The sequence below is a fragment of the Cetorhinus maximus genome, chromosome 12 (assembly GCF_964194155.1).
Source record: "Cetorhinus maximus chromosome 12, sCetMax3.hap1.1, whole genome shotgun sequence".
Classification (NCBI taxonomy): Eukaryota; Metazoa; Chordata; class Chondrichthyes; order Lamniformes; family Cetorhinidae; genus Cetorhinus; species Cetorhinus maximus.
The window spans coordinates 95,349,965-95,373,684 of NC_135890.1; the positions used below are offsets into that span (position 1 = coordinate 95,349,965).

At 39.1% G+C, this 23,720-nt stretch overlaps 1 protein-coding gene across 1 annotated transcript in view; it reads left to right on the plus strand.

Moving 5' to 3' along the window:
- Positions 1-22,756, plus strand: part of zcchc8 (zinc finger, CCHC domain containing 8) — a 33,767-nt gene extending 11,011 nt beyond the window's left edge. Inside the window, exons 9-14 of the mRNA XM_078554129.1 lie at positions 816-946; positions 1,399-1,541; positions 2,574-2,698; positions 3,613-3,699; positions 13,992-14,106; positions 21,228-22,756. Coding sequence (XP_078410255.1) covers positions 816-946; positions 1,399-1,541; positions 2,574-2,698; positions 3,613-3,699; positions 13,992-14,106; positions 21,228-22,102 — 1,476 coding nt within the window. The 3' untranslated portion in view covers positions 22,103-22,756. The remainder of the gene's footprint in view (positions 1-815; positions 947-1,398; positions 1,542-2,573; positions 2,699-3,612; positions 3,700-13,991; positions 14,107-21,227) is intronic.
- Positions 22,757-23,720: the final 964 nt, after the last annotated feature.

Below are 23,720 nucleotides of genomic sequence, written 5' to 3' on the forward strand. Positions count from 1 at the left end.
GTAAGGAATTCTTGGAGTGTTCCAAGTTTCAGTCCTCCCTCAACCAACACTATCAAAACTGTTTAATTGCTTATTTCTCATTCATTGTTTGTGGGATCTTTGCATTGTAAATTAGCTTTGAAGGGATTTAGAATATCTTGGCATAAAAGGTGCTTTTTTTTTCATTGTACTGTTTGAACAGGTTCATAATATAGAAAACAAATTCTAATGGGAAATGCTGTCTGTGGGCCCCCATGATGGTTTGCTAGAAAATATAATGCATGGTGTGGTATGGAATAGCAAGATCCTAAATTTGATCTCTGTTCTCTGTGCCAGTGGTTGAGGTAAGGGGTATAGGCAGGTATTACAGTTTGCTCCTCTATCCTGGGTTGGTGGCCAGTTATCAATTGCCCCTCACTGGAAACTGCATATTATGGAAATGGTGTAAGGATACAGTCAGTTTGGTTGCAAAGCTGCCCGTTGATACTAATTATTTATGTTTGCTTGTGAAGAATTACTATGTTGTTGAGGTACTAGAGACCTGTTGGCATATGTAAAACTTACCACAGTATAAGTCAGGAGATGAGGTCAATAAAACTAATTTGGGAGGAATGCAGTATGGAGGCAGTCATCTTAAATTGCCTGATCTTCAAAGAGAGGCGAGCGAAACTGAAGCCTATTGTGAATTTTTGATGTCAATAGGTACATTAAAACATACTCTTGCATTTTCCACACTTAAAATTCCAACAGCATGAATAATTAATATTTTGACATTTTATGCACAATTGTTACTAACTGTATTAAATAACTAACACATATTTCAATTGACTTTATAGCCACGTGATCTTGCTCGTATTAGTGAAAAAAGAAAAGAGTTCATGACAATGGCTAGTGATTCACCTCATTCAGGCTCTCAACCACGCTATCATGCAGAGAGGTTTGAAAAGTTCAAACCAGGTGTTATCAGGTAAAAACACTCTTGGATTATCATACAGCACAGAAGGAAGCTATTTGACCCATGATTCTTGTGCCAGTTCTTTGAAAGTTATTCAATTAGTCCCATTCCCCTGCCCTTTCCTCACAGCCCTACTGTGGCAGGATATGCTGAGGGGAATTACTACAGTTATGCCCCTTGCTTGTGTAACAATGCTGCCACTTGCAAAATGGCATATTATTCTATTTTCCTACCTTCAGAAAAAAAAGAAACTGCTTTCGTGCAGTAAGCTGCCTCTTTGTTATTATTTTTTGTAGATACAGCCTTTGTATTCTGTGTAAAATCCACAAAAATATCTTTTAAACCATAAAACTGTAAATGTCCTCTGGAATGACTTCCTGCCCATCTACCAATGTTATTGTTCATGGCATTGAATAATGTTTGTTTAACTCATGGGTTTTTGTTTAACTTCATTGGTCCTGCAGTGTAGAACTTAAAGAAGCTCTGGGGATGACTGATGAAACTCTCCCACCATTTATCTATCGGATGCGTCGATTGGGTTATCCACCTGGATGGTTACTAGAGACCCAACAAGAGAATTCTGGGCTTGCTTTATATGACGGAAAAGGTGAAGCATTCCAAATACGAACTTTGTGAATATATAGATATTGGAAATGCATGTGGTATATTTAATCATTTCATAATCAATGTATTGATGCATTTTTTCTTTTGTTTATTTGCCATAGGGTAGTTTTGCTTTTATAATTAGCTTACACTTACTGGATACTTGGAAAAACCCTACCATACCCCAATCCAGTTAATGTCTCCAATCATTCTGTTGCGGGATATGATGAAGGGGATTACCCTTCTACTTCTGCTGTTGAACATGTTGAACTTGCCATATTATCGTAAAATGCATTATTCAAAAGCTAAATTTTGGAGAATAATGGAAAAAAATTGAGACCAGCAAGAAACTCTGAATAAGTGTTTCTGCTAGTAAATGATGATATTCTCATTAACCAAGGAATCTATGTCTGGCATTCATTGCTTTGCACCATGAAATATGTGCTGTTCACCTCAGTGACTCTGTTTATTAAACCACACATGACTCTTTGTTTAGAAACAGCTTGCCCATTAAAATGTTTTAGCTGATAACTCCCATCAAATATATAATGTAGGTCTCCATCTCTTTGAACTATTTTTTGTTCCTTTTTATACTTGAACTGTTAAACACCATGAAATTCTGACAGAGTATTTTTTTAAAGTGACCTCAGATTTTTCAATTGCAAGAAATCCATCTGACAACGTATTAGAGTGCCATCAACACGTAGCAAGATGCAAGTTTTGTATTTTCCCTTCTTGAAATTCCCTACTAACAGCACCAGGGGAATGCCACCCAATATTAAGGCCGCAACCATTTAGAGATTTCAAGATTTTTACCAAACAGAAATGAAGAATTAAACAGTTTTTGCCTGAGTCAGGAGAATGTGTGACTTGTTTAAAAGCATATCTTCTTGGGGGGTGGGGGGGAAATACAATATTTGCAACAGAATTTTAAAGAAACTGAAAAGCTCATGCCTTTGTTCTAAAAGTTGGGGCCATTTTTTTCTCAGGCACAGTTATAAACATATTTTAACAGTTTTCTCTATTTTATATATAGATTCGAGTGACAGTGAAACGGAACATGACAAACAACATCTAAAAACTCATTCTCCATCCTATGACACCAGTAAACTAATAGATTATGCAGGATTCAATGCTGTCATTCCAAAAGGGATTCAGGATGTAAGCATTGCACTTTGTATGCTCCAATCTATTTTTGTTCCCCACCATACCCTTAGTTTCTTCTGTCTTTCCTCAAATGTGCTGGTTAATGCTGGACTTTGCATCTTCCAAGCTTTGGCCAACCAATTCCTACCTTTTCAGCCTGGATTGGTGAGCATTTTGACCATGGAGCATCACAACCTTGTCATTGCTTTGGAAAATTGAAGCAATCACTGGAGTTATTAAAAGCAGGATCCTGGTCTGCATTTTTTTCTCTCACTTCACTTCAGGGCTAATTCTGTTCCTAGCTGAGAGCAGCTAACTAAGGACAGACCAAGAATCAAAACTTAAATCTTCCTGACTCTTATGGCTTAGCAACAGAGCTATCACAGGATCCTTCAATCAATGTTCAAACAGTATTTGCCTTGCACAAAACTTCAGTGTTAACATTCAGTAAATGTTATTTTTATCTTTTTTTTGGCCTCCAGGTAGCCCCTTCTCGGCCATTTGTATGTTTGTGAATTAGATGTCTTGAATGTAGTCCATAGACCCAGTTCCTGTGCAAATTAACAACACCGTCATGATTTTCTCAGTATCATCTCTTACTACAAACTGTGTAAACACGATTCCAAATATTTAGATTTAAAACTTTGCCTACACTTTCAAAAATAAATGAAGCAAGCCTTTTGCTGATTAACCACCAGCATGAGGCTATATTAGCTGTGGAAATTCTAGTCCGAATAACTTTTTATTGCTTTAGGATATAAGGTTCATTTTTAAAACTTTGTAGAAAAAGATGTAATGAAATAAAGTAGCTCAGGTAGCTCTCCTCAGTGATTATTTTGCTCCGTAGCTGATTTTATGTATGCGGTGATATGCGCCAGAAAGTTTTTCTAACTGATTTGCTTCGGTATTTTGTTTTATGGTGTCCTTAGGAATGGAGGCAGTATGGTTCAATTCCAATGCAGTCCCATCACCTGAAGGAATACTTCGCACATCAATTGGTTGCTGATTATCCCACTGTAAGTTTAACGCTTCACCTTCTGTCTATTACTATTGCTTTTTATGTTGATTGACATATCCGGGTTCAATTATTTTTTTCAATTTGAAATTCTTGTAATTGTAAATTCATGAGTAGAAGATAATTGGGCTAAAATTGACTAATTTACCATGAAACAGGGAACAAAACTACAATCTGGTCAATATGATTCTGTGTCGCACCAGCGGCTGAGCTATCAGAAATGTTTACTGAGGTTCAACTGTAAGGTATCAGATGAGGTTGAGCAGAGGCCAACCACATTCTTGCATCAATGTCCTGCCAGACAGCTGCTGCACACTTCCAGATACAAGGATTCTAAGAGCAGATTTCCTATGTCCCACTGCCTTGACCTAGATTGACTGGGCAAATTAACACAACTTCGGTTTATCTGAAATCAGTGTCACAATTGCACACCGTTTGACATTTGTTCATGAGAGGGCAATAATATTTTTTCAAACTGCTCTTATCAAAACTTCTTTCGCCAAATTATTTCAATGATCAATCTTAAATGTATTTCTAAGCGAATTGGGTATAGTATAGGTTGTGTCTCAAAATTATCGTTGGAATTCTAATGCTTCTGGCCAATTAACCCTTTCACTGCTAAGTTCCAAGTGATTTGATTTGACTTGTATTGGTGACAGTGATTATATATTTTATTCGATATAATGCAAAACTTAATGCGTTGCTGTTTTTGAGCAGTAGTTAACAAGGCACAATCGTGAGTTGTATTACCCATTTTATCCTGGGAGAAGGTTGCAATCTACCCCCGCCAGCCCATGTCACAAGTGCCTTAGCTCTATCGTTACACACGTGGGATATCAACATCAGCATGTCCCTCCCTTGGCTATGTCTGCTGGATGGTCCCAAACTCTGCAAAAATGCCTCTTTAAACCCTCTGTGCATGGGAAGTTATTTCTTAGTCTTTACACACTAAAGCCAACGGAGAGCAGTTTTACTCATTCGTGAACCTACAACGGACCTAACCTAATTACAGAAACGACACGTACTTAATGTTGCCCACCCAGATCAGCCTAGTCCCTCATGATCCCTGAATCCATCTGTATTTCACTCTGTTACGAATACGAGACTTTAAGGTTTTAAACTGTCTCCTTTAAGGTAAAACAGAATGTCCTGGAAAGGAGGATGGTGAAATCATACTGAACCCTGCCCAGAGACAGGCCCACATTACTTTGTTGTCATGGGGAAAGAGGCCCAGGCTGAAACCTATAGAAAATCAAGAGCTAGTTTTCACACCTTGCACAAAAGAGGGACAACTGGTCTTTCTGGACACGGACTCTCAAACTCAGAGAGACCAAAAAACAGCTGCTCCTATGCCAAGCAGAGGGAACCTGTTGAAAAGCCACGAGGTGTGTAGAACTTAATCTACAAGGCTACATATTTGCTGAGAACATGGCATAACATAAATGAGATGTTTTTGGTTGAGTTAATTAGTTAATGGGGAAGTACCTTCTCTGTAGTTTGGGTATTTTAGTTCCTTATTAGGTGATGTTTAGTCGATGCTGATTTTTCATTTGTTACAGTAACCAAACTGTTTACTGTAACAACAATACAATGTGAAATAGTCATTTGGTAGTACAGAACTTGAGTATTGCAGAAAAAGACATGTCAAAGCTTTTTGGCTTGCACTCGTCAGGATACTTGGCAAGAAAACCAATATAAGGGGAAAATAATTTACACTGTATGTAAAGAGAGTGCTGATTGGTTGGCAGTGGACTCTGATTCGTAGAGGTGTTGCCATGGAGAATGTACCAATGATGGTGAATGACAGTATAAATTGTTGTTTTGCCCCTGATATTGGTATTCTTGCAAAGTGTCCTGATGAGTGCAAGACAAAAGCTTCGAAATGTCTCTTTTCTCAGCAAAACTTGAAATGTTATTGTGTGATTCTTTCTGTCGTTCGCTGGGAAATTCATACCTCTTTAAAAGTTACTGTTCCCACGAGGATCATAACAAATTTGGGGCTCTTGCAGCCAGAGGCTGTAAAAGGGTACACTAGAATTTTCCAGAGTTTAAACACACAAGATTTTGCGTTTACTTTCACTGCATTCAGCTACGAGTTAACATGGCCACTTCTATTGATCAGGTGTTTCTGGAGAAAGACGACCTGCCTGCCTGCTAATGCCTTACAATAGTTAACAAAGGTTAACTTGAAGGCAGAGAAATTAGAAGTAGACTTGGAAATAGGGGCTGAAAAGGCCGAGATTATTGTAGCATTGGCTCAACACTTGAACCTTGAGGAGGAAGAGGGTGATCCTGATCAGGTTGGGTTAGCTGAAATCAGTTGCCAATGAAACTCCTCAAATTGGAGTTGGAAAGGCAAAAATTTAAATTTGAGAAAGAGAAATGAAAAAACTTGAATTTGAAAGAGTGGAAAAAGAAAGGAAAATGTGAAAATTGATTTCGAATTCCACAGAGAAAAGGAAAATGTTGAAATTTAAAGAAAGAGAAAAGTGAAGAAATTTGAACTTTTGATTACTTTGGGGGTGTTAGGAAAACTTGATGACAAATCTCAGATTTAACTCTTCTTGATATTTGCTTAGTGCCTAAGTTCGGTGAGGAAGGAGTTGAAATGTATTTTGCCATTTAAGAAAATTGCTACAGAACTGCAATGACCAAAAAAAGTTGGAATGTTATTGCAAAGCGTAATCATAGGGGAAGGCTCTGGAAATGTACTCATCTCTTTTAGATGTACATTCTGGTAACTATGATACAGTGAAAACTATGGTTCTCAATGCCTATGAGATAGTGTCAGAGGCTTACAGACAGAAATTTAAGGAAGAAATTGAGTCAGACTTTTGTGGAATTTGCTAGAGAAAAGGAAATGATGTTTGATGGGTCCATGAATGTTCAACAAGACTTTGAAAACCTTTAGAGGTATTGTTAATGGAAGTTTTTAAAAATGTCCCTTTGGGAATAAGGTCCCACATGGAAGACCATAAAATTGCTAAGATAAGAAGCTGCAGCAAAGATGGACAGTTACGAATTGTCTTGCAAGTATGTCAGTAGCAAGTCATTGTTTGCGAGCTCGCATAGAAACTGGAGAGATAAGAGATCAGACCTAAGTGAGAGAAGTGGCCTGGGGAAAGAAACAGACTCTCCTCAAGACTAGTAAAAAAGATAGCCTGGAGGCCAAGATTGATTCAATGTTATTTTTGTTATTAAAAAGGACATGTGAAGGTTGAATGCTTTAACTCAAAAAGCAAGGCTGTAGCATTTGTGAGATTGCACAGTGTTCCTCTTGAAATTACTGTCCCAGTGGGTAAAGCTGCTGGTAAACCTGTATTCACCACTAAAGAGGGTGGGAGGGCATGCTGCAGGGTGCAGTAAAATAATGTAACTTTTATGTTTCAAGGTGACATGTTCCCATTCTTGTCTGGTGAGGTAGGCAATCAAATTGTTGTGCTTGAAGATACTGGATCAGTCCAGTTAGATGTTGGCAGGTGACAGGACATTCCAGAAAATGTGCTAAATAAAAATTTATTGATACAGGGTTTTGATGAAAGTTATTTGCCCGTTCCTTTATGGAGAGTTGATTTAAAATTTGCCTTCATTTCTGGTCCTTTAATTGTGGGGGATGTGCCTAATTTGCCCATTGATGGTATAGATTTTTTTATGTGGAAATTACTTGGCTGGGGATAAAATATTGCTGTCTCCAGTGATTCAGCATAAACCCAATTGAGGCTGTTGAAACTGAAGTGGTACTAGAAAAGCCAAATGTCGTAAAAGAATCCTCAACTTTATGTACAAAAACAAAAATACCTGGAAAAACTCAGCAGGTCTGGCAGCATCTGCGGAGAGGAACACAGTTAATGTTTCGAGTCCGAATGACTTGAATTCGGACTTGAAACGTTAACTGTGTTCCTCTCCGCAGATGCTGCCAGACCTGCTGAGTTTTTCCAGGTATGTTTGTTTTTGTTTTGGATTTCCAGCATCCGCAGTTTTTTGCTTTTATCTCAACTTTATGTAACCTTGCTGTGAAAATTGCCATTTCAACTAAAGATGTGTGCAGAGTCAGAAACTCAAACTACTAATGTTAAAAGGATGTTGGAGCATCAGACTATTGGGAACGAGGTAAAGCAGCCTGAATTAGACATGCAAGGAAAACATGAACAGGATATGACAAGCGCAGACCAACAGTACTCAAAGCTGATGGTGAAACAATGACCCAGTTGTATCCAATGTTGTTACCACAGCGCTGTGAGGAAAGATATATGGTCTTGAACGTAAATTAAAACTTCAAAATGAAGAACCAGTCACTCTTACTAGAAAAGAAATTGCGGACAAAGCTCGAGTTGAATTGGAAGACGAAAAGCAAAAAATAAACTAGAACAATGGACTGAATTAAGAGTATCAAATCTTTTTGGCTGATAATTGACATAACCTTAAAGTTTTAAAACAGCTAAAGAGGACTTGTTAGAAAAATTAACTGCTGCAAAAATGGAGGCTGTGTCAAAACTGAATCTCCTGGAAAGAACACGAAAGAATATAAAAGCAAAAAACTGCGGATGCTGGAAATCCAAAACAAAAACAAAAATACCTGGAAAAACTCAGCAGGTCTGGCAGCATCCATCCCCACCCCCTTTCCGATTCCCCCCCCTTTTTCCAATCATTTATATAGATTTTTCTTTTCCCACCTACTTCCACTATTCTTATATGCATTTCCATCCATTGTTTTATCTCTACCTTTTAGCCTTTTTTAATTCCTTCACCCCACCCCCACTAGGGCTATCTGTACCTTGCTTGTCCTGCTTTCTATCCTTAATTAGCACATTCCTTAGATAATATCACCACCTTCAACACCTCTTTGTTCTTTTGTCTGTGACATCTTTTGGTTATCTCCACCTATCACAAGCCCTCTATCCAGCTCTACTTGTCCCACTTCCCCCCCGCCTTAAACCAGCTTATATTTCACCTCTCTTCTATTTTTACTTAGTTCTGTTGAAGGGTCATTCGGACTCGAAACGTTAACTGTGCTCCTCTCCGCAGATGCTGCCAGACCTGCTGAGTTTTTCCAGGTATTTTTGTTTTTGTTACTAAAGAATATAATCCTGGAAGCAAACTTAAAAATAAAAATCACCCTTAATTTAAACAGGATGAAGTGAATTTAATTGTTATGCAGGGCATCTCAGATGTGTGAATGGTGGACACTTTCTTCACAGATTTGGACATTTAAAAAATATGCAGAAGAAAATGAGAATCAGGAGTTAAAACCTGAATAGAGTAGTTGAGTCAGTTTTGTTTTAAAAATGAAAACCCTTTAGTGTCTGATCTTAAAAAAGAACAAAAGAAATTGCTGAATCCAGAAGGTAGGAAATGCCATAACTGGGGATTTCTCCTTGGATTCCAGTTCACAGCTGCCAGCACACACAAACCATTTGGGTTACCAGCAATCAGCAGTGGTGTTCTGGATAAAGTTAACCAATTCAGATTGTGAAACCTTTTGGACCCATCATAAATGCTATCTCAGGGTCCAGACTTTGCACAATTTAATAGAAATTTTAAGGTGCAAAACCACAATACATTCTTTTAATCAAGGACATGGAAATGCAGTAAAGCCTAATTAAAATGAAAAATGCCATCCTTTGTGCAGTTTGAAAGAAAGTAAAACAACCAATAGTAAAATAAACTTTTGTTTACAAGAAAGGTGAACTTTTAAAACTCAGGCAAACTGGACTTTAAATCCTAATTGTCACATTCGGATGATGGTTGAGGATTAAGCCATATAATGTTGCCAAGACACAATGTTTAATGCTGGAATGTGACACCCTATGTAGTAAATTAGTTATTACTGTTTACAATGTTATATTTTGACTGTTTTAAAAATATCATTACTATGGTAATGCTTTTTAATTTTTAGGGAGATGTTACAAATGTGAGACTTTATAAGGCAGTCATGTTTTAAATTATCTAATTTAAGGTAAAACAGAATGTCCGCAAAAGACGGGGGGGGGGTCGGTGTCACACTGTCATGACCATGTAAAAGGCATTTCCTCAAAGTGGTCCGTGAGCTTAAAATTTGTGTGTGTATGTAGCCCCCTTTTAAATTTACGAGTGATTCAATTTAAAAATAACCAGCAGCAAAGCTCTTAAACAAAGGTTAGTTTATTACAAAACTACTTTTGTAATTTACTTAAGTAAAAGTAATCAAATTACTAACTGAACATATACAAAAAGATATTTATAACAATGAAATTCAGTTCAGTCCTTTAAGATGATATTGCAGGCCCGTAGCTTGCTGTTAAAGTGTTGGTTGTCTGGAGTGAAGAGTTGAAGCTGAAGAGTTGTGTTCAGCAGTTGCGATGTTTCTGTAGTTGATTAGCCAGTGTTTTTATTTTCAGGTGGACTCAGCAGATCCAGCAAGTTTTGGGAGGGAGAGAAGGTTTCTTGTTCTGCAGTTACAACACTTGACGCTTGCTTAGATTATTTTCAGCAGGACAGCAGTTCATTTTCTGGATACCTTCCTCTTTTTTCTCCCTTTGGCTGAGAACTCTGTCAGAGGATGTCTTTGAGTTCTCCCTGACAATTCTGCACTCATGGCTTTTGCTGCCTGTCTTTATCACAACCAAAGCAAAAAGGCTGAAATGTTAATTTCAAATGAGCCGCAATGTTAGTTTCAAATGAGCCATTGTTCACCCAGGCAAAGAAGTTAATTACGTTGAGGTCCTTTGAAGTCCCTTTCGGTCGCCTGTCCCTTGGAAGCTAAAGAGCCTTCACACCTTTAGAAGATTCAGTGGACAGCCCTGGGGGAGTCTTGTGTTTTAATGACACTGTGATCAGTTCTGGAGATAAGAGCCTTACAAGGTCTGAACAAACACACAGGTGCCAAAATGTGCGTCCAAACCTCAATTTTGAAAAGGACTTTTAAACTCAAAAGTTTGAAAGCAAAAATGTACCTTTAAAGCAGTTGTCCTTCAAATCTATAATATTATTGTCGTGTTATTATAATGATATAATGCCTTGAGCTTATTTACTGTACAAGGCACCAATCACCCATAAGGGATTGGGTAAATATGTGTGGGTTTATTTATTAAGACTAGGCACATGAACATGTGTATAAAGCATGAAGACATTAAGAGTTGTGTGTGTGCTCTGCTCAAAGCAAAAGTAAAACCAAGACTGGATCACATGACACATTTTCCTTCTCATTATGTCATGCTGATATCCCTTAAAGGCACATTACAACAATCAACAATTATAATTATACATTCTTGACAATACTGAACTCTTCCCAGAGATAGGCCCATGTGACCTGGTTGTCATGGGGAAAGAGGCCAAGCTGAAACCTGTAGAAAATCAAGTGCCAGTTTTTGGGCCTTGACACATTAAAGGGGAAGCTGGTCTTTCTGGACACACTCTCAGACTGAGACATCCAGAGAGGGAGACTGAAAAAGAGCTGCTGGTAAAGGAAATGACTGTTTTGTGTTAGCCGCCAAGCAAAATGCTGGGTGAGAACTGATTCTCAGTTTGAAGAAACAAGACTTGTGGAGCATTAAGGACGAAGGAGTCACCAGAAGTCGCTTTGCTGCTGAAAGTCAGTTCAAGGATACGCAGAAGACTGAGTGAAAGAACTTTTGAGGGGGTACTGGAAGGACTCACCTTGGTGTGGTAGGGAGAAGGGAGCCAGGAGGACTGTGGAATTTAATTTGCAAAGCTATATATCTGCTGAGAGCATGGCGTAATGTATAAATGGGTCATAGAGTATTTTTGGTTAATTCATTAATGAGGAAGTACCTTCAATGTAGTTTGGGTATGTTAGTTGCCTATTAAGTAACGTTTAGCCTATGTTGATTTTAGTTTTGTAGAAATCTTGAAACATGAAATCTTGTGTGATTCTTTCTGTCAGTCATTGGGAAATTCATTTCTTTTTAAAAGTTATTGGTCTTGTAACAACTCCTTGCCCTTTATTAATGCAGCTAGCCTCTTTTACATTGTAGAAATGTTGTGTCCTTAAATGCCTAATGGTTCCATTTAATTTCTCCCATTACTCTTCACCACCTTTCAATTAAGGTATTTAGTGTAAATTCTTATGGCAGTGTAGCTGTCTCTGCTTGATGTTTTGTTCTTATCTCTGCTGTTCTTTGAATTTAATAATATCACCCGCTACTTCTCTTTAAGTTGTCCTGCTTCTCCTCCTAAATAAATATATATATGTGTGTGTGTGTATGTGTATATGTATGTACAAATTGTTATAATCCCCATTGAGACTGATGACTGTTAAAAAGGGATGAAATTCCCAGTGACTGACGGAAAGAACCAAAGGACAAGATTTCCCGTTTGAAGGCTTTGACTTTAGTTTGTTGTGACAGTAAATGTTGACTAAGCATTACTTAATAATAACTAATACATCAAACGAACGAAAATGGTTATATTTCACACCTAAGTCATGCAACCAAAATATTTTTTAGGAAACTCATTCACTGTACACTGCACTTCTCGCTGATATGTAACATTACAGGGACAGCCCCACAGTCACTCCCAACTGCCCTGTAGGTGCTTCTCACCACGCTAGGTCAAACTTCCAGTGTCCTTCAACAATCGTTCCACTCAGCCTGAGTCTTCCTGGATATGATTGCCACCAGTAGGGCACACCTTGACGACTGTCCATTCCTGAAATCTTCAAGAGCCCTGTCTGTTCCGGTCCTTTCTTTTGAACAGAAACACAACTCTCACCAGTACCCTGCTTGATCAGTGGTACAAACCTGCTTCCCCACAGCAGTAGCTTCTTGGTCTCACCAAATAGCAGCTGTCCTTCTGAGATGCTGTGTAAAGGTGTTAAAACTGCCACCCCACTGTAAATGGGTTTCTGTTTGAGTTTCTCTCCATGGCAACTAGATCACATGGGCATGTCTCCGAGTTCAGGTGTTTATCATGACTTCATCCTCAACACCCCCCCCCCCCCCCAACTTTTTCATAACCTTCTGTTTCAGCATAAGTTTAAGAACATTGTAAAACAGGACTGTCTTGCAAAGTTTAGAGCTCATAACAATATGTATTTGTGTGTGTGTGTACAGACATTCTTGGGATTACAGGGAAGCAAAGAGAACTCCTCCCTAAAAGTACTATGGGTGTACCTACACCACACGGACTGCAGCAGTTCAAGGCGGCGGCTCACCACTACCTTCTCATGGGCAATTAGGGATGGGCAACAAATGTTGGTCTAACTGGAGATGACCACATCCTGTGAAAGAATAAATTTTTAAAAATTCCATCAGAAACATTTTCTAATTAAGCAATTACCTAATAAGCAACTAGTGAATATACTGGAGGATTTCCAGATACCATAACAGTACAGGAGACTATTCAGCCCATCACGCCTATGCCAGCACCCTTTGGGAGCCAGGACTTGATCCCATTTTCTCATCCTTTCAACATATCCTTTAAAAGTTTTCAGTTGTTTATCCATTTTCCTTTTTTAAAGTTGAGTTCTGCTTCCACTATTGTCTGTGAGGACATCATGCTCATTTCATACACTACAATTGGATCTCTCTCTAACCTTATTTTCTAATGAAAAGAGCCTGTTTCTTTAGTCACATTGTTTACTTTTTACTGAAAATGAGTCATATGGCGTCATCTGTATAAATGATGCTCCAGTTCTTTAAAAGCAAATGTTTTAGCTACTATGTACCACAGACTAAAAAAGTAATTGAAAATATGTCACACTCTGTTAAATCTTAATTTGACAATACTTAATACACAAAATTTGAGAGGTTCATTTGTTATTTTTATGTAATGCGGCAGCTAAATTATTGTGAGGCACCTTGGCAGATAACTAAGGTAATGATCCAAACAGCCCAAGAAGATTCAGTGATAAATACCCTCTCTTTTCCCTCCTGAGATAACTGATCTTATCTTTGGCATCAGTAGATGATACCAAGTTGGACACCATACACATTGGAGGAAACCAAGTCAACAGAGTTCCCATTACTGATCACTGTCCACAACCTTTATTGGAAAGTGCATGTGTTGATATCAGGTGAAAAGATTGAGCTCACATGGGGCTGAGAATGTCCCATAATCAAATAGTACCCCCAGTGCTTACTATTTAGGCTCATACATTAAAAATGGCCATTTTGGGTCAGATACTTAAGGACTGCAAGCACGTGTGAAACCATACCTCAGTGTGAGACATTATGAATGAAGAGAACATTGTGGAGCTGAGCAATTTTAAGACTAATGCTGCTTTTTAACCACTAATGTAAGGTAGAAAACACTTTTTAACTGACCCATCTTAATGGCATTCTTTCTTCTCTGTAGAATTATCACAGTACAAACAAAAGGGGTTCAGATGCTGATTCGAGCCTACGCAGTGTAAAGAAGCGCAAGTCTGAAGAAATAGATATGAATTCTTTCGACATGGACATAGATTCAGGTGCAGCACTTAAATATGTTTGTCTCTTTTTTTTTGTTTCTTGCCAAGGTAATCATGATAAAATGGTAGCTTATTTGAAGAAAATACAATGTTCAAAGATTTGAAAGCTAGTTTAAAGGATTTCCATACCAATACAGTGTTCAAATGGAAATTTATTCATGTGACGAGGTCCTGATTTCAACTGTTTTTGAAAAAAGGAGGGGAGTAAAAGATACCAAAATTGAGTTCCAGTGCTTTCCTGATAGGACGTTCCAGCTATAAAGTGTAATAAGTAGAAGACTGGGAGAAGGTGGTTATGTTGATTTTCTGATGTCCAGCATTCAATGAGTTGAAATTTTCTCCAACTAAATATCCCTCACCACTGTCTCCATCTTTCTCCCTGGCAACTGTCTGAAGCTGAGCATGACCTGGGTGTTATATTTGATCCTGAGATGAACTTTCAACTACATATCCGTTCCATCACTAAGACTACCTACCTTCGCTTGCAAAACATTGCCCAACTCCACCACTGCCGCAGCTCATCTGCTGCCAAAACTTCCATCCACACCTTTGTGACCTCTGGACTTGATTATTTCAAAGTCCTCCTGGCTGGTATCCCATCTTCCACCTTACGTAAACTTGTGCTCATCCAAAATTCTGTTGTCTGTAGCTTAATTCACTGAACCAGGTCCAGATCACTCATCACCCCATGCTTGTTGATCTATACTGGCTCCTGTTCCAATAGTGCTTTGATTTTTAAAGCTCGCAACTTTTTCAAATCCTTTCATGGTCTTCCTATCTCTAACTTTATCCTCTTATGATCTCTGTAGTCCTCCAATTCTGGCCTCTCGTGCATCCCTGATTTTAATCGTTTCACCGTTTTCAGCTGCCTTGGCCCTAAGCTCTGAAATTCCTTTGCTAAACTTCTCTGCCTCTCCTGCTGAAGATGCTGCTTAAAACCTACCTCTTTGACCAAGCTTTTGGTCATCTATCCTGATATCTCCTTCTATGGCCTGGTGTCAAAATTTTATTGATTAAGCTCTTGTTAAGGACCTTGGAATGTTTTGCTACATTAACTTGTCATTCAAATTACATGGCACCAATTGAAGAACCAAATCTCTGTGGGGTTGATTTTGATTAATAGCTCTGTGGCCAGAGCTTCCAATTAGGTTTTATTTGCAGTTCCTGAGTCCTGCTGATCAATTTAACCAAGTAAAAAGGAACACCCATCTTCAAGGTTCAACGTATGCTGAGAAATAGCTCAGAGAAAAATGTCTCTTGTAACATATTTATCAGAGGACATCTGAACCTTAAAACTTTTTGTAATGAATTCTATTTGTTTACCTGTTTCATGTTAAATTGTTGGTTCATAGCGAAAGTTATATATTAAATACCTCAGTGACATCCTGGTCCACTTTTCAATCATCCTCAAACACCCCCGTTCCTTCCCACTGAACCTCCCACTACAAACCAGTAGATGCAACGCCTGCCTTTTTAGTTCCCCCCTTCCCACAGACCAAGATCCCAAACACACTTTCCAGGTGAAACAGCAATTTACTTGAACTTTCAACTTAATATACTCTACTTGCTGCTTATGATTCTGTCTTTTCTACATTGGGGAGACCAGGCGCAGATTGAGTGACCACATTGCCGAACACTTTGTTCAGCTGCAATTGTAACCCTGGCCTTCTGGCCACCTGTTATTTTAATTCTATGCTCCATTCCCATTCTGACCTCTGTCTCCTCTACTATCTAAGGAACCTCAAGAAACAGCAGCTCATCTTTCAGTCAGACATTTTACAGCCTTCCAGACTCAACATTGAGTTCAATAATTTCAGATCATAACTTCTGTTTATCTCGCCTTGCACCATTATCCCTTGTTTATATTTAATCTCTGCAACCCTACCCAGTCCTTTTTAGCTGCTTCCTGAGGTCCACATAGGTGACCCATTGTCTGATCTTGCCCCACAGAAACTTTAAGGCAGAAAGAGGCCATTTGGCCAATTGCTTTCCATTCTGCTGAGGAAAAAACAATCCAGCCTAATCCTACTTTCCAGCTCTTGGTCTGCAGCCCTATAGGATATAGCACTTAAGTGCATATCCAAGTAATTTTTTAAATGCAATAAGGCTTCTTACCTCTACCACCCTTTCAGGCAATGAGTTCCAGACCCCCATCGCTCTCTAGATTAAAAGATGATTTTCTCCAATCCTTCTGCAATTACTTTAAACCTATGCCCTAGTTATTGACCTCTCTAATAAGGAAAATAGGTTTTTTCTAACTTCTCTATAGAGGCCCTCGTAATTTTATACACCTCAATTAAATCACTCCTCAGCTGCCTCTGTTCAAAAGCAAACAACCCAAACCTATCCAATCTTTCCTCATAGCTGGAATTCTTCATTCCTGGCAACATCCTTGTAATTCTCCTCTGCACCCTGTCTAGCGTAATCATGTCTTCTGCAATTTAATAAACCAGAACTGCATGCAATACTCTGGCTGGCTGTGGCCTAACTAGTGTTTTATACAATTATAGCATAACCTCCCCACTTGTTTTCTATGTCTCACCTAATAAAGGAAAGTATCCTGTATGCTGCCTTAACCACCTTCTGTATCCATCCTGCTACCTTCAGGCATCTGTGGACATGCACTGCAAGGTTCCTTAAAACTTTAGTATAGTGCCATTTAATGTGTATCCACATACCTTGTGTTTGCCCTCCTTAAATGCATTGCCTGTCACTCCTCCAGATTAAATTCCATTTGCCACTTTTCTGCCCACCTGAGCAGTCCATTGACATCTTCCTGCAGTTGACACTCATTTTTGTCCTCACTAGCAACCAATTTTTGTATCATCTGCAAACTTGTTAATTAAGCCCCCTACTTTAAGTCTAAATCATTGATATATGCAATAAAAAGCAAGGTACTGAGCCCTGCAGAACCGCACTGGAAACAGCCTTCCAATGGCAAAAACTCCGTCAAAAGTTGCACCCTATGAACTCTCACTTTTCTGATAGGTTTGCCACATGTGACCTTTCAAAAACTTTGCTAAAATCCATGTAGGCTACGTCAAATGTGCTACTCTCATCAACCCTACTTATGTCATCACAGTTCAATCAAATTTGTCAGACACTACCTTCTCTTAACAAATCCATGCTGACTGTCCTTGATTAATCTGTGCCTTTCTAATCAACAGTTTTTACCAGCCCTCAGAATTTTAAAAAATAATTTGTCCACTACTGAGGTTAGGCTGACCGGCCTGTAATTACTCAGTTCATCCCTTCCTCCTTTTTTAAACAACAGTACAACATTGGCATCCTCCTCCAGTTCTATGGAGCCATGCCTGTAGTTAGAGAGGACTGGTAAATGATGATCAGGGTCTTCACTATTTCTACCCCTGCTTCTCTCGTCAGCCTGGATACATTTTATTGAAGGTTTATACACTTTGAAAGATACCAAATCCCTTATTGTTTCGTCTCTCACTATGTTTATACCATCCAATATTTCACACCTAAACCTACAAAGTCTGGATCATGCTGCCCTCCCATCACCCCCACCCCCAATTTTGTAAATAAGAGACACAAAGTATTCATCAAGAAGCATGCCCACATCTTCTGCCTCCACACACATTACCTTTTTACTCTCTGATCAGCCCAAATCTTTCCTTTGTTTTCCTCTTGCTTTTTACATATTTAAGGAAAACCCGAAGGTGTTATATAATTTTACTTGCCAATATTTTTATGCTCTTCCCTTTGCTTTCCTATTGCCTTTTCAGTTTTACCCTGCACTTTCTATATTGCTCAAAGCTCTGTGCAGTATTAAGGTCTCAGTATCTAACATAAGCTTCCCTTTTTTTGACTTGTCCAATTCTGTATACTCTTTAACATTTCGGGGGAGGTCTAGATTTGGCAGTCTCGCCCTTTTTCTTTCTCTGAATATATTTGTTCTGAACTTTCTCTATCCTGCTTGAGTTCCTCCCACTACTCTTGATACTGATTTACCTTCAAATAATTGTTTCCTATCCATTTTGCTAAACCATATCTTAGGTTAGTAAAATTGGCCTTTTGCCCAGTTTATAACTTTTGGCCTTCCTTTTCCATAACTTCGCTAAATCTAACTGAATTATGATCATTACCACCAAAATGCGCTCTGACTGATACTGTCCACCTGGCCAGCTTGATTTCCTGAAACTAAATCCAGACCTGTCCCTTCTCTTGTTGGGTTTGTTACATCCTGGCAAAAGGATGTGTTCTTCTGAATGCATTTTAAGAATTCTGCTTCTTCTATGCCTTCTGCACAAGTTTTATCCCAGTTAATACTAGAGTTACTACTATTGGCCTATTCTTTCCGCACTTCTCAGAAATTTGCCTACGTGTTTGCTCTTCTATCTCCCTCTGATTGACTGACTGGGGATTTGTAAGTATTCTCCCAGTAGTGTCATTGTCCATTGTTGTTTCTCCTTTCATCTCACATGGCCTCATTTGATCATTCTAGCAAATCATCTCTCCTCACAACTGTGATTGATTTGATTGTTTCTTCAACCAATATTGCAACCCACACCCTCCTATTTTTATATAGAATTCCTCTCTCGATATCACCTATGTAAACCCATTAACCAGGAATGAGTTGTCATTTCCAACCCTTAAAGCCATGCTTTGATATGATATACTGACCATCTGTGCCCTCACTTATCTATCTACCTTATTCACCAAACTCCTTGCATTGAAGTATATACCACTAATCACCAAACCACTCCTTTGTTTATTTTCTGAACTCCATTATCTCTACCCTCCAGACTAGCTTACTAATTTCTAGCCCCTATTTCCAGTTTTGCTTCTCTCCCTTCTGAATCTTGGCTCAGGATCTTATCCTTCTGTCAAGATAATTTAAGCCCCCTCCTGCTACAATATTGATTCTGACCATGTTGAGGTTCAACCTCTCTGGCTTGTACACGTCCCATCTCCTCCAGAACAAGTCCCAATGCCTCAGGAACCTGAAACCCTCCCTTTTGCACCATCTCTCCAGCTATGCATTTATCTGCACTATCCACTTATTTCTGTACTCAGCATGTGGCACTGGGCGTAATCCAGCAATTACTACCTTTTTGAGATCCTCTTTGATTTCTTTGCTAGATCTCTTAAATTTGCTGGAAGGATCTAATCCATCTTTCTACCTATGTCGTTGATACCAAAATGAACTGCAGCCTCTGGCTCTTCGTCCTCCCCCGCTCAATGCTGTACAACCACTGAGCGATATACTTAACCCTGGCACCAGAGAGGCAACAATCATGTCCATTCCCCTAACTATTGCACCCCTATCACTATTGCTCCTCTCATCTTTCTTCTCCCCTGCGGTGTCACCAATAGTACCATGGATTTGCCTCTGGTGTACTCCCCAGAGGAAGCATTGTTTTCACCAGAATGCAAAACTGAACATTGGCTAGAGAGCAAGCTGAACTCAGGACTCCTGAAGTACCTGCCTTGTCCTCTTTGTCTGGCGATCAGTATCTATTATATACACTAACTCCCACAGCTATCTTGACTACACTTCCTCGCACCTTGCTTCTTGTAAGGACTTTCTTCCATTCTCCCAGTTTCACCATCTCCATCACATCTGTTCTAACGCTGCCACCTTCCACACTAATGCTGCTGATGTGTCTTGCCTTTTTTCTCAGGCAAGGATTCCAGTACTGTGATTGACAGAGCCCTTGACAATGTCCATTCCATTTCCCACACTTCTGCTCTCAGGTTCCTTGTGCTCACCTTCCACCCTGACCAACTTGTACATTCAACTGATTATTTTTGACACCTGTAGCATGATGTCACCACCAAACACATCATCTCTCCCTTTACAGCATTCTGAAGGGACTTTTCATTTTGACATCCTGGTCCACTCTCAGTCAACCCCAAACACTCCTTCCCATACAAATGAAGAGATACGCCTATCTTTCTACCTCTCCATCATCACACCAGCCAAAGGCCAAAAAAACAGTTTACTTTATTTTTTTGAATTTACTCTATGGTATTCACTGTTCACGATGCAGTGTCCTTTACACTGGGAAAACCCAATGCTTTATGGAACATCTTTGTTCAGTCTGGAAGCATGACCTTGACCTTCCATTCATTTCTCATTTTAATTTTCCACCCACCTCAGCCTTCTACACTGCTCCAATGAAGTTCAATGTAAGCTCAAGGGATAGCACCTCACCTTTCAATTTGGCACTTTGCAACCTTCCAGACTCAACATCAGATCATAATCTCTGCCACCACCCCCACCACCTTTATTTTTGCACAGCAACAGTTGATGATTCTGCTTCTATTTACATTTCCTCTGGACCTATCTTTTGCTTTATTTGTCCCATTACCAACCATTTTTTGCCCTGTAACATCATCCCTTTTATGACTTAATCTCTCCTGACTGCCACCCCAGCACAGACCTTCCTTTTTGTGTTTTCACCCACAGTTTTTTCTCTCTCAGCAGATGGTGTCTAACATGAGTATTTCCACTTTCTGGTTTTATTTCAGATTCCCACCACCACTGTATTTTGCTTTGGTATATTCAGTCCACCTACCAGAGATGAAAGAGAATCGCGTGGTTGTATAAAATACATTGCAGCAAGCTAGTGTACTGTGGAATGGATACTGTGTTTGATCTCCAGTTCTTGCCATTGCTTGTCTCGATGCTGGGATGTGAAATTCACATCCCAGATCACTGTGGGTATACGGTCTGCTTGATGGAAGGTGTGGGGGGAGTCATATCTTTTATGTCTTTTTTTTTTCCCACTTCCTACCACCCCCACCATTAGAATTTTTTCATCCTTTAACAGATGCTATTCCCCAATGAAGAGGATGGACTATCTTTCCCTCGGTTCTATTCCGAAATATGTTTCCAGATGTGACTACTCTAAATTACACGCAGGCTTTTTCGTTCTGTTCTATGATTTAGAAAGATGATGTCGTAAATATCCTGGCCTGAGGCGCCAAGCTAACTTAACTGGCCTTTATGTACCACTGACAGTTATCATTGGTAATTGATGACAAGATTCCTGGATAAATCAAATTTACTTGTGAAGCAAGGCTATCTTGAAAAATTGACTTCTGAGGGCTTAGTTTTACTGTTGTGTATTACCACCTCTTTATTTGTCCTGCAGGTTCAGAGACACCACCAAGGCCATTCCAACCTTTGCCACCCTTACCTTCTGGTTGTCCATTAACTTCGTCTCCGCCTCCTCTACCCAAAGGAACACCACCTTCTACACCACCTACATTTGTCCCGCCTGCACCACCTACTCCAACACCGCCTCCACTTCCAAAAGACACCCCTCCCTCTACTCCTTCAAATTGCTCTCCAGTTGGGTATTCATTGCAAGAAGGAAGTACCCAAGCCGCAACTGCTGAGAATGCGGGGAAAGCTTTGGATGCAGATGTTCTGTCATTAGAAGAGCTGGAAGAACAACAGCGGTTGATATGGGCTGAATTGGAACAGACTGAAAGTACTAACAGTGAGACAGAAGGTCCTTGTGATTCTCCTTTAACCAAGAATTCTGCAAATTCCTCACCAGCAATAAATACACCTGACAGCTACATGGAAATTGAATCTAATGACAAAATGGGAACAGTTGAAAATAACATGGGGAGTCCAAGTGCTGAAGCATCGTCAGTTGATTCTAGAGATGAACAAATCAATTCAGTGGGACATACTTCTTATAGGGAAGCAAGTACTCCACCTGAAAACTCCAGAATGGAAATAGAGGGCAGCAGAACCATTCAAGATTCTACCCCAACATCAGAAGCATCTATTGGAGGAAACCAAGTATGTTTAGACGAAACAGAAGGATCTGTCACCAGTGCTGCTGTTTCAGAAGCAAATCAGGAGAACAGGATTGCTTCTGTGCCTGATATGAGTAAATTTGCTACTGGAATTACACCTTTCGAATATGACAATCTTTCTGAGGCAACTGGAACTTACCTTAAACTCAGGAGCTTATTGAAGAATTCTCCAAGAAACAAAATGAAAAAGAAATAATTTAACTATCAAAGCAGTACTGGAACTTTCAGATCCAAGGCTTCCAAGTCATGATATGACCATATACTATATTGGAGTTTTTTTCATTAAGACCTCGTTTCAACAGTTTGTGGCAGAGCTGGTATTTTAGTAAACACATCAAAAAATGTGGATGTCAGTGCTATTTTAATATGTAGGGTTGGTAATGAGTGAAAACATGTCTGGTGTTACAGAAAGAAGCTTTTCTTGTTTATTCATTTTCAAAGAGGCACTTGAAATCTGAAGTCGCAGAATTTTTCTGACATGGATTTATGTGTACAGTGGGTTTTTAGTCATTCTTGTACATCAAATTTTTTTGTTTATATAACGAAATACATGTTTGTTTTTGATATTACCAATGTAATTTTATATAATATACTGCCAGGGATTTTAATGTACAGTATTTTAAATTCTAATAACGGATCATTGAAAATGTCAGGGATTACCAGGGCTGTTTTCAGGTATTTTATGAATATCCACATATGCTTTAGTTTTTTAAAGCTGCTTCTACCTTTGTAATGCCATTCTTTGCAAAAAGTATACAGCCTTGGATTATGGGAATATGACGAACAATTCTTCTAAGACCTGTTTTAGTATTTTGTGACTGCATTAAATGGTATAGAAATTTGCAGCCAATATCTTTTGTGATCTTAGTCAGTTTTATTTATCACAATGACAAAAGGTTGGCTTCTGTACATCTCGCTGCTAAACGACTGGGTTAGAAAGTTCGAAATCTCCTGGGTACGACCTTTGGGCTTCTGTGATATATCTTTGGGTTTCTTTAAAGTCAAGTGACATCCTTCTCACCTGTACACCGAATCATTTTCTCATACCAATGTTTGAGCTGTTCAGTTCAAAACTTCAGGCAGAGAGTTCAGCATAGTGCTGTGAAATGTCAAACTATTCACAAAAGCAAAATACTGCAGATACTGGAAATCTGAAATAAAAACAGAAAATGCTGGAAATACTAACCAGGGTCAGGCAATATCAGTCAGGCAATGCAACCAACTGGTGAAAGCTCACAGGCCTGAAATGATAACTCAGTTTTTCTCTGGATGCTGGAAATACTCAGCTCAGGCAACATTTTCCTGTTGCATATTTCTACATTTTATCTTTATAGATCAATATATTGATGTTGGGTGTGGAGTAGATTGGGCTAAATTATGATATGCCTCACAATCCTAAATCCTGTTTTGGAGGGGCGGGGTGTGGGGTGGAAAAACTCACCTATCAAGAATGACCATTCAGATGAGATATTATAGGGCTGCCGTTAATGTGGAACTGTGCCCCAGATTCATTCAATGTCTTCAAGTGGTTGAAATTTAAAAGAAAAAAATCAAAATTATTTTCAGTTAACTTTTAACTATATACGGCAACATAGTCCAATCCTCTGGATTACCAGTGATATAACCACTAATGATCAAGAGAACTTGAGGGTTCAACTCCCACTACAGCAGTTTGAGAATTTGGATTCTGTTTCAAACAAATCTGGAAGTAAAAAGCTGGTGTCATTTAAAGTAACTATAGAAACTAAATAGGATCATTAATGTCCTTCAGGGAATTAAATATTTTTCAGTCCCACACCAACATCATTAGCTCT